General features: G+C 34.5%; 1 protein-coding gene across 1 annotated transcript in view; it reads left to right on the plus strand.

Annotated features, from left to right (window-relative positions):
- LOC117943420 (inter-alpha-trypsin inhibitor heavy chain H3-like) overlaps positions 1-11,387 on the plus strand; it is a 21,763-nt gene extending 10,376 nt beyond the window's left edge. Inside the window, exons 12-17 of the mRNA XM_034869533.1 lie at positions 1,600-1,675; positions 8,208-8,315; positions 10,072-10,240; positions 10,604-10,752; positions 10,930-11,014; positions 11,134-11,387. Coding sequence (XP_034725424.1) covers positions 1,600-1,675; positions 8,208-8,315; positions 10,072-10,240; positions 10,604-10,752; positions 10,930-11,014; positions 11,134-11,248 — 702 coding nt within the window. The 3' untranslated portion in view covers positions 11,249-11,387. The remainder of the gene's footprint in view (positions 1-1,599; positions 1,676-8,207; positions 8,316-10,071; positions 10,241-10,603; positions 10,753-10,929; positions 11,015-11,133) is intronic.
- Positions 11,388-11,717: the final 330 nt, after the last annotated feature.

Here is an 11,717-nt window from a genome sequence, read left to right on the forward strand (position 1 = left end):
TACAATAAATAAATAAATCAAATTTTAAGTTTGGGTAAAGAACTATACATAAATTTGTATGCATGTAAAAATAAATAATTTATTCAGTTAATTTAAACTTGAATTGCTAATACTGAAGTGTCTGCAAAATTAGCAAAACACTGATGGAAATGAAACCAAATGACATGCAATTTTGAGTACTTTTTTAGTACATAAATAACATAATGTTATTACTTTTTCTTTATAGCAGCACAAAGGTTGTTATCAGGTAAGGCATTCAGTAGGTACATAGGTAGACATATCTGAACTGTTTTGACATGAAAGATACACTATTGACTCATGATAACACAATGTCATTTAGCATTCATTCTCTCTCATGAATAAATTTCCTCGTTCTTCACATAACAATGTGTTGTTTACATTATGTGAAAACCAAACAAAAAAATCATGACTTTTTCAAAGTAAATTAACAACTTTATCTTAACTTAATTTTATCTTTTTTTTAACAGTACCACGTGATTTGCCTATGCTAGGTAAGATATAGGGACATTATTTTTTAAACTTTGTGCTAATGGAAATGAAAGTTTAATATTAAATAATTTAATTTTTTGTCAAATCAACCAAAAAAAAGAGAAAATCAATAGCTTACCCATTACTTAAGTCTCGGTTGCTCCTGAGTTTGTGACCATTAATCGTAATGCTCCACACACACAAAACACTTCATCAAGTGATTTATTAATTGTTATAAATACACACACTTACACCTACCGCTACATGAACACCGGTCTGTAAATGAATGAATGAAATGAAAGCAAGAGTGATAGCTTTGTAGTCACAAAGGAGACAACAAAAGGAGACAACATTTTGGAATTCACACTTAAAAAGAATCAATGCACTTCAGCTGCTGCAAGATTGGGAGGTAAAATATTACTGATTTAAGAACCCCTAATCACTCTTAAGCAAGAGCATCAACCTTATCACAGAAAAAGTAAAGATGTACCTACTTGGATGGATGTTCAGAGTGTAAACTGCGCTGTAGGGGAGAGGGAGGCGGGTGTTGGGGCCTAAACCCTTGCATGGATTAGCTTGGATTAGCTTGATTTCTTTGGCTTTGATTCAGTTTCAGTTAGACTCAGTTGCGATTAATTCAATATAGTGGGGCAGCAATCTTTTAATTGACATTGATATTCCTGTTCACAACCAAGTTGTGACTGTAAAGGTGATGGCAGTTGTCTGTTGTTTCTTTAGCAGTGTCCACACACAGGAATAGAACAGACTGGAATAGCTTCAGGCTGGAAGCAACCACTTAGGGTTCAGATCTTCAGAGCTTTCTTTGGAGATCAGGGGATCCACTTGAGTACCAAGGGCACAGGGCACTTTAGGCCGGTTTGGGGGTATTCCGAAGATGCAGGGGAAGTCTGGTGGGTGGTATATCTCCTGAATTACTTTTTTCTTTCTAAAAGTAATATTACTTATTTTAACTGTCTAACTCTCCCATATTTGAAACGTGATTCCGTTCTAAACAAATCTACAAGCCTGACCATTTCAAAGTAAATTAACACCTTTTCTGTTATCCTCTCTTTCTTTTTCACAGCACAACCTATGCCAGGTAAGACATAGATACAGTATATATCATCATTTTTCCTTTTAACAATAAGGCGTCTTTCTCAAGCCGTGGGTAGTGGTCTCTCCGGAGGTATGGGTACACATGTCCACTGTTCTGATATGAATACACTTGTGTATAAATTTTATTGTATTTAGAGATTTGTGTAAATTTTTTGAGTGACATCCAAAATTTGTAGAAATATGACTAAGGCAAAGTTTATTCAGATACCAAAATGCTGCTACATGGTGCCAGCTTTAATTCTCTCAGGGTGGTATATCTCCTAAATTACTTGTTTCTTTCTAAAAGTAATATTACTTATTTTAACTGTCTAACTCTCCTATATTTGAAAAGTGATTCCGTTTGAATATAACCTAATACAACTAGACTTACAGCAAACAAATCTACAAGCATGACCATTTTCAAAGTAAATTACCACCTTTTCTGTTATCATCTCTTTTTTTTCACAGCACAAGATGTGCCAGGTAAGACATAGATACAGTATATATCATCATTTTTCTTTTAACAAGGAGGCAACTTTCTCAAGGCGTGGATAGTGGTCTTTCCGGATGCATGGGTACACATGTCCACTGTTCTGATATGAATACACTTGTGTATATATTTGACTATATTTAGAGATTTGTGTACATTTTTTGAGTGACATCCAACATTTGTATCTGAATGAAGGCAAAGTTTATTTTCTAAAAGTAATATTACTTATTTTAACTGTCTAACTCTCCCATATTTGAAACGGGATTTCATTTAAATAAATCCTGATACAACTAGACCTACAGCAAACAAATCTACAAACATGACCATTTTAAAGTAAATTAACACCTTTTCTGTTATTATCTCTTTCTTTTTCACAGCACGAGCAATGCCGGGTAAGACATACTGTAGATATATATCATAATCTTTCCTTTTAAAAGCAAGGCGTCTTTCTCAAGGCGTGGGTAGTGGTCTCTCTGGAGGTATGGGTACACATGTCCACTGTTCTGATATGAATACACTCGTGTATATATTTTACTGTATATAGAGATTTGTGACCATTTCTTGAGTGGCATCCAACAATGGTAGAAATATGACTAAGGCAAGGTTTATTCAGATACAAAAATGGTGCTACATGGTGCCAGCTTTAATTCTCTCAAGGTGGTATATCTCCTATTTTACTCGTTTCTTTCTGAAAGTAATATTATTATTTTAACTATCTCTGCCATATTTGAAATGTGATTTCATTTGAATACAACCTGATACAACATGACTTACACCAAACAAATCTACAAGCATGACCATTTCAAAGTAAATTAACACCTTTTCTGTTATCCTCTCTTTCTGTTTCACAGCACCACCTATGCCAGGTAAGACATAGATACAGTATATGTCATAATTCTTCCTTTTAACAACGAGGCTTCTTTCTCAAAACGTGGGTAGTGGTCTCTCCAGATGCATGGGTACACATATCTATTGTTCTGATATTAATACACTTGTGTATATATTTTACTGTATTTAGAGATTTGTGTACATTTCTTTAGCGACATCCAACATTTTTAGAAATATGACTAAGTCAAAGTTTTTTCAGATACAAAAATGATGCTTAATGATGCCAGCTTTAACTCTCTCAGGGTGGTATATCTCCTGAATAACTTGTTTCTTTCTAAAAGCAATATTATTTGATTTAACTTTCTAACGCTCCACAATTTGAAACGTGATTCCATTTTAATACAACCTGATACAACTAGACTTACAGCAAACAAATCTACAAACATGACAATTTTAAAGTAAATTAACAACTTTTCTGTTATCATCTCTTTATTTTTAACAGAACTTCATTTTTCAGGTAAGACATAGATACATAGGTACACATTTGCAGCATTCTGACATGACGGATTCATGAATATTCATTAATAACTAATATAATTTACATTATTTCATATAATGTGTATAGCCTTACAGCATACATATCATATCATGTGTTCTGTACATATTTGCCTTCTTTGCCGTACAATGTGATGTTTTCATTTTGTAAAAAAATAGAAAAAGAAATCATGACTATTTTAAAGTTATTTAACAACTGTATCACAATTATCATATTTTTTCCTTTTAACAGAGGGGTTTCTATCTCTAGACTTTAATGGTGGTTTTGCCGAAGGTATGGGCACACATGTCCACTGTTCTGATATGAATACACTTGTGTACACATTTTATTCGATGTAGAGATTTGTTCACATTTCTTGAGTGACATCCAAAATTTATAGAAACATGACTAAGGAAAGGTTTATTCCGATACCAACATGGCGCTAAACTGCCCCCTCCCATTACTTATTTCTTTCTGAAAGTAATATTAGTTTTAACCGTCCAACTCCCCCATATTTGAAACAACGTGATATTATTCCACTTGAAAAAACCTGGTACAGAATAATTTACAGCAAACTGATTTACAACCATGACCATTTCAAAGTAAATTAACACCTTTTCTGTTATCATCTCTTTCTTTTTCACAGCACAACCTATGCCAGGTAAGACATAGATACAGTATATATCATCATTTTTCCTTTTCACAACAAGGCGTCTTTCTCAAGGCGTGGATAGTGGTCTCTCCGGAGGTATGAGTACACATGTCCATTGTTCTGATATGAATACACTTGTGCATATCTTTTATGGTATTTAGAGATTTGTGTACATTTCTTTAGCGACATCCAACATTTGTAGAAATATGACTAAGGCAAAGTTTGTTCAGAAACAAAAGTGGTGCTTAATGGTGCCAGCTTTAATTCTCTCAGGGTGGTATATCTCCTAAATTACTTGTTTCTTTCTAAAAGTAATATTACTTAATTGAACTGTCTAACTCTCCCATATTTGAAACCTGATTCCGTTTGAATACAACCTGATACAACTATACTTACAGCAAAAAAATCTACGAACATGTCCATTATCAAAGTAAATTAACACATTTTCTGTTCTCATCTCTTTCTTTTTCACAGCACAACCTATGCCAGGTAAGACATAGATACAGTATATATCATCATATTTCTTTTAACAACGAGGCGTCTTTCTCAAGGCGTGGGTAGTGGTCTCTCCGGATGCATCGGTACACATGTCCACTGTTCTGATATGAATACACTTGTGTATATGTCTTACTAAATTTAGAGATTTTTGTACATTTTTTGAGTGACATCCAACATTAGTATCTGAATAAAGGCAATGTTTATTTTCTTAAAGTAATATTACTTATTTTAACTGTCTAACTCTCCCATATTTGAAACGTGATTTCATTTGAATACATCCTAATACAACTAGACTTACAGCAAACAAATCTACAAACATGACCATTTTAAAGTAAATTAACACCTTTTCTGTTATTATCTCTTTCTTTTTCACAGCACAAGCAATGCCGGGTAAGACATACTGTAGATATATATCATAATTTTTCCTTTTAAAAGCAAGGCGTCTTTCTCAAGGCGTGGGTAGTCGTCTCTCTGGAGGTATGGGTACACATGTCCACCGTTCTGATATGAATACACTTGTGTATATATTTTACTGTATATAGAGATTTGTGACCATTTCTTGAGTGGCATCCAACATTGGTAGAAATATGACTAAGGCAAAGTTTATTCAGATACCAAAATGGTGCTACATGGTGCCAGCTTTAATTCTCTCAGGGTGGTACTGTATATCTCCTAAATTACTCGTTTCTTTCTAAAAGTAATATTATTATTTTAACTATCTCTGCAATATTTTAAATGTGATTTCACTTGAATACAACCTGATACAACATGACCTACAGCAAACAAATCTACAAGCATGACCATTTCAAAGTAAATTAACACCTTTTCTGTTATCCTCTCTTTCTGTTTCACAGCACCACCTATGCCAGGTAAGACATAGATACAGTATATGTCATAATTCTTCCTTTTAACAACGAGGCTTCTTTCTCAAGACGTGGGTAGTGGTCTCTCTGGATGCATCGGTACACATATCTATTGTTCTGATATGAATACACTTGTGTATATATTTTACTGTATTTAGAGATTTGTGTACATTTCTTTAGCGACATCCAAAATTTTTTAGAAATATGACTAAGTCAAAGTTTATTCAGATACAAAAATGATGCTTAATGATGCCAGCTTTAACTCTCTCAGGGTGGTATATCTCCTGAATAACTTGTTTCTTTCTAAAAGCAATATTATTTGATTTAACTGTCTAACTCTCCACAATTTGAAACGTGATTCCATTTTAATACAACCTGATACAACTAGACTTACAGCAAACAAATCTACAAACATGACCATTTTAAAGTAAATTAACAACTTTTCTGTTATCATCTCTTTATTTTTAACAGAACTTCATTTTTCAGGTAAGACATAGATACATAGTTACACATTTGCAGCATTCTGACATGAGGGATTCATGAATATTCATTAATAACTAATACAATTTACATTATTTCATATAATGTGTACAGCCTTACAGCATACATATCATATCATGTGTTCTGTACATATTTGCCTTCTTTGCCGTACAATGTGTTGTTTTCATTTTGTAAAAAAATAAAAAATGAAATCATGATTTTTTAAACGTTATTTAACAACTGTATCACAATTATCATCTTTTTTCCTTTTAACAGAGGGGTTTCTATCTCCAGACGTTGTAGGTTTTCTCAACGGAGGTATGGGCACACATGTCCACTGTTCTGATATGAATACACTTGTGTACACATTTTACTCAATGTAGAGTTTTGTTCACATTTCTTGAGTGACATCCAACATTTGTTGAAATCTGAATAAGGCAAGGTTTATGCCACATCTGCATTCATGACAAAGGTGTGACAGTGTAATGATCAACTCCTATGTATATATTTTGTTCTTCTTGGCTAAATGTGTTTCACCAGACATTGCTTATATAAGGTTAACTGCTTAGATAAAGGTTCCCTCCTGCAGACACACCCGGAGGTGACATTTCAGGCGACCTGTGGTGTCACAAATTCCAGTGGATTTACAGATCTGCAAGTTGTATGACAATAACGTGTCGCTCAGCATGTTTTGTGAGGGGTACCGCTGGAAAAGGGCTCCTCTGGACATTCCCATAAGCAATTGAGTTTATCAGTACTAGTTTATTAACATTAACCCTAATGTAATGTAACTGTGACACTTCAAAGACACATTCCTTCACAATCCTTAATTCTACCCTTAATTCTTTAGTTTGGTACCTATAAATACATATAATATGCAATACAATATTTCATAATTAGTAATTTCATAATAGTCTTCAACTATGTGACGTAGTTTAATTGCAATTACAAAATGTAGGTCTTGTAAATATTTTTACTTTTCTCACAATAACATTTTAATTTCTTTGTTGAATACTTTTTTAATACTAGCAAAGATTGCGGTGACTTAAAAATGCGTAACATTCATAGTTTTAAGAAACTAATTCTTCTGTGCCTTTCTAAATATAGCTGTGGTTGAGTAGCAAAGTGTATTTTTGCAGAAATGTACATACTAATAGATGTTTAATTCTTAAATTTCGCTGTTCATTTTCCAGAACGCCACTCACCGACAAACAGGGATCAAGATGCTTCCATAATAGTTTCATCAGGTAAACTTAATTTTGCAGTTTTGATCCATCCTTCAAATTTAATACTTGCCAACAAATTATTTTTTGCAAAATATTTCCAACAGCTAGGACACTTGCTATTGTTTGAGGCAGAAATATATGTGGCGAAATTATTTACTAACACATTGCATGTTTCATGGTATAGTGTCTATAAAAATGTATCTAAATGTGTTTGCAATCATAGAAAAAATTTAGTAATTTATTGTGAGGAAAAAATATTAGTTGCCCTCGTTTCATCCGTTTGCCAAATTCTCAAATCAAAGACTGTTAACAAAGGCCTCACATGTGTTTACTGTAACACAAATGCAAATATGTATGTAATAAGCCTGAAATAATTTGATGTAGGGTTAAAGAAGGGTGTACTTTTACTGAGAGATTCTTGTCTCTGACCATAAATAGTATAATGATATAATTTGGGTTACCCTAAACTATTCTTTGAAATCTTGTGAGTCTGACAACATAATGATTCCCTTCTTTCATTCTTTATGTGCCCCACAGGAACAGGTGTGATTTTACCTTTTATTGTAAATGTAATTCTCAAATGATACATGTTTACTGACCCCCACATGATAGTCAAGATTTTGGATAATTGTTATCAAAAACTCTACAGTTCATCTTATAGAGTTCATTCATCTTTAGTTATAATGGTGTTGAGAGCAACAATCATTTTCAGTGTTTCCTTCTGCTGTGTCATGCTAGATATGAATATGAATAAATGGTGTACTTTTACTAAAAGGTTCTGGTATGTGACCATAAAACTAACATAATTTGGCTTAACTATTCTTTGGAATCTGAGAACAGAATGGTACTCGTCTATCATTCTTTATGTACGGGTGTGCTTTTACTTTTTGAATGTAATTCTCAAATGATACATGTTTACTGATATGAAAGCCAGATTTTGGATAACTATTATCAAACACTATAATTCCTCTTTAGTTAATTAAATTGGTGTTGAGAGCAACAATCATTTTGAGTTTCTCCTTCTGCTGTGTAACGCTGTGTTTCTCTCTAGTTCCTCTTTCCCACAGGTTTCTGCTAAAAACTGAGAATCTGTCTCTTCCTCTCTGCTTTGATGTCACTGGAGACGTTCGCCTTAAACTACTTCACCATCCCAACAGAGGTCAGTAATGATCTTTGTGCAATCACAGTTTTACTTAAATTCTTTCAACAACCCAGTCAATAAACCACTGTTTTTTTTATTTAGTTTAAGGTCCAGTGGTTAACGTGTGTAGTTATTTATTATCAAAATCAATGTTGCCAGTTCACAAACTTGTCCTTTTTCATAAATATTTACCACCCCCATCATTTCCAGGTATTCCTTTTGACTTGACATTTTACATTTGCATTCACATGAACTGGGGTAGACGCTCCCTATTCATGCAATATATAATCTCAACACTAGATTGGATAGATATTCCTAGACATTGGAAGTACAGTTTTTACTTTTTTTTACTTTACCAATTTTTATTTTTTTTCTACTATATACTTCTACTTCACAGAGTCCACCTGGTGACACTTTTGAGAAAAAAATGATGAGAACATAATTTACAATTTTCCGTTCACAATGTGTACTTAGTAGCTTCAATTTATTTAAACATTTCAACACTTTTGGTTAATTTGTGCACACAAGAAAGCCTAAGTGTAGTATTGATGCCGAGATCAGCTCTGACAGCTTCCAAATCTGCATCTATCTCTTAAATCATAAACCTGAATTCATCAACCTGAATTTATTATTTCCTTTGAAGACCTACACCCAAATAGACATTTCACTTCTCCCTACAAGTCCCTGTAGGCTATGTTGCTTTTCAAATAATGCATTGTATTTGTGTATTGTGTTTTATTTAAAGTGCTCATATAATGCTCATTTTCAGGTTCATAATTGTATTAAGAGGTTTTACCAGAATGGGTTTATGTGGTTTAATTAAAGAAAAAAACATGTTTTGCTGTACTGCAGCTCCTCTTTTCACTCTGTGTGTTAAGCACTCAGTTTTAGCTACCAAGTGAGGCAGCACATTTCCGTTACATCTTTGTTGGGAGTCACACGTGCAGTAGCTAGATAAGGACTACTACCCAGACAGAAGCAGAGTATGAGATGATAGCAACTAGGCGAGCATCATAACGTGTGTTACAAACTGGCGCACGTTCAGCATGGAAGTAAAGGCTGGACTACACTAGAGGTGTTTGGAGCAGTTAGTGAACAGTGTTTTCTGTTGGAGATGGTAAGTACCTTTGGGGTGGGCTTTGGGCTTTTTCACTTTGTAAACTTATGACATGCACAAAAAAGATATAACACTTTAAAGGAAAGGGAGAAAGCCAAAAAGCATAACATGAGCACTTTATCAACTTTCTTTAATGAATAGAGAAGCTTCTTACAGTAGTTTCCATGTGCGCAGCAGTGTCACTGCGCAGTGCTCTGCTCTCCTGCAAGTTTGACATTTTTGAGAATGCAATTTGTAAAAAATAATTTCCTTCATTGATTATGTCACATCAGCAATTAATCAAAAGTTCAGTTCAGATCAGTTTTATGACCTGACCCACCCGATCAACAGATCAACCAGGGCTGCGGTTATACTGTAATTATAAAATATTCTACATTTCACTCCACTACACTTATTTGACAGATATGGTCACTATGTTAAACATATGTGTATTATGATTACCACTTGGCTACATTGCAGTACTTTTACTTGTGATACTTAATGTATAATTTGCTGATAATACTTCTGTACTTTGCCTTAAGTGGTATTTTGAGTTAAGGACTTGTACTTGGAATAGTTTTTGTGTTGTTGTAATTTTAATTCCACTTAAGGGAAGGAGCTGTGTACCCGTACTGTATAAGTGTGGTGTTGAGTAGCATTTGTTCTCTTTTGTATTAGAGTTGTCTGTGAATGGTGAGCTTGATACAGTAACAAATGGAGGCTTCAGAAGGATTGTCATCCACCTTAAGACGGACCTCGATGTTGAGGTTGTCACCAATGTTATCACTGTGCGAGAGGGACAGACAACGACACGCCACACTGGACAGGATTTCATCACAGCTGGAAGGTTACCAAGAAATAGTCTGGCACATCACCCCCCTTGTTGTGTTTACACCTAGATTTTTGTACGAATCAAAAAAATGAGATACAACATGTTAATTAGTGAGCTTTAGTGGTGCTGGTGCAAAAAGTTCAGAGCATCCCCAAACACCCCACTTCACTGATGATGTCCATTACGTTGAATTTCTTATTAATTCACTATTATAAACAAATGAAAACTGTTGCTTACAACTGACACACATTAAAGGTTCTTGCCACCCATGTTACACCCACACAACTCTTCAGCCTGAGCGAGTGTGTAATCAGCCAAGACAAGTGAAATGACCTGTGCAGCTGTGCAGGGTCAATTAAAAAGCGCATATTTCTCTAGTTTGACAGTGATTAGGTGGGACAAGGAAATAGACGTTGCAGTTGGAGACACACGCATGGTCATCTATATTCATGAGAAGGATGGCGTAGAATTCCTTTGGCCGGTTTTGAGACAGCGGCCACTGGACAACAACGTTACAGGAATTTTGGGTGGGTAAAAATTTGGTTGGTTGTAGGATTCATATCATCAAAAATATATTGAATCAATGATTGCACCCAACTGTGGATGGAGAAATAATTCATCAAAGGCGCAAAAAATGTTGCTGACTCTCTTGTAGTGGCAACTTTCATTGTCATTGCTTTATTGTTTGTCCTCTTTGTGTCCAGCTCTAAAGCCAGCAGTTTATGAGGAGGTGCAACAAACTCCCTCAACAAAACTTCAGATCAAAGACAGGGAGATTGACGTTGTCAGGTACATTTGGGTTTGTAATATTTGTGGTATATAAAATAAAGCTGTTTGAGGGTGTTAATTGTTATATAATGATTATGAGATGTAAGATATTTTGACTATGTATGTCTTTCTTTTATTAGGGCCAATGCTGTTGACTACAGTTTTGTGTCTTCCCTGACACTGGACTGCTGGCTCATGTCTGCAGAGTCTGTCCTGCAGAGACGCCTGGATGATTTCATCGTTACTCAACTTTAACTGGGAATTATGTTAAATCACTTGCAAAGATTTCGTTTGCAACAAAAACAGGGCAGATACTGATTCATCTTGGAAAAAACAGTTTCACCTGTAACTGACATAAACTAATAAATGATATCCCAGTTTTTCCGTTGTCTTGTGTGAACTTAATTTAATCACAATCAAATGTAAGAATTCTTTAAAATTAAAAGAACAAATGCATAGTTGCTTTTTTCCTCAACTTATATACCACCTATTTTTGAAATGTCAATAATAGGAATGCATTATACTTCTTTAACATCCATACATTATTCGAGTAAAGATGAACTATGAGTTCCTGCATGGTCACTTCTGTTGACGACTAAATTCCCCAAAAAACAGAGCAAGCTTGCCCCTCCTCCTTTGTTTCCATAACGGTCAGGACTAACTGACTAATGGTGGTTTTACATTAATGATACCCACTCGGCTCGCCTCGACTTAGCTCGACTTG

The sequence above is a fragment of the Etheostoma cragini genome, chromosome 4 (genome assembly GCF_013103735.1).
Source record: "Etheostoma cragini isolate CJK2018 chromosome 4, CSU_Ecrag_1.0, whole genome shotgun sequence".
NCBI lineage: Eukaryota > Metazoa > Chordata > Actinopteri > Perciformes > Percidae > Etheostoma > Etheostoma cragini.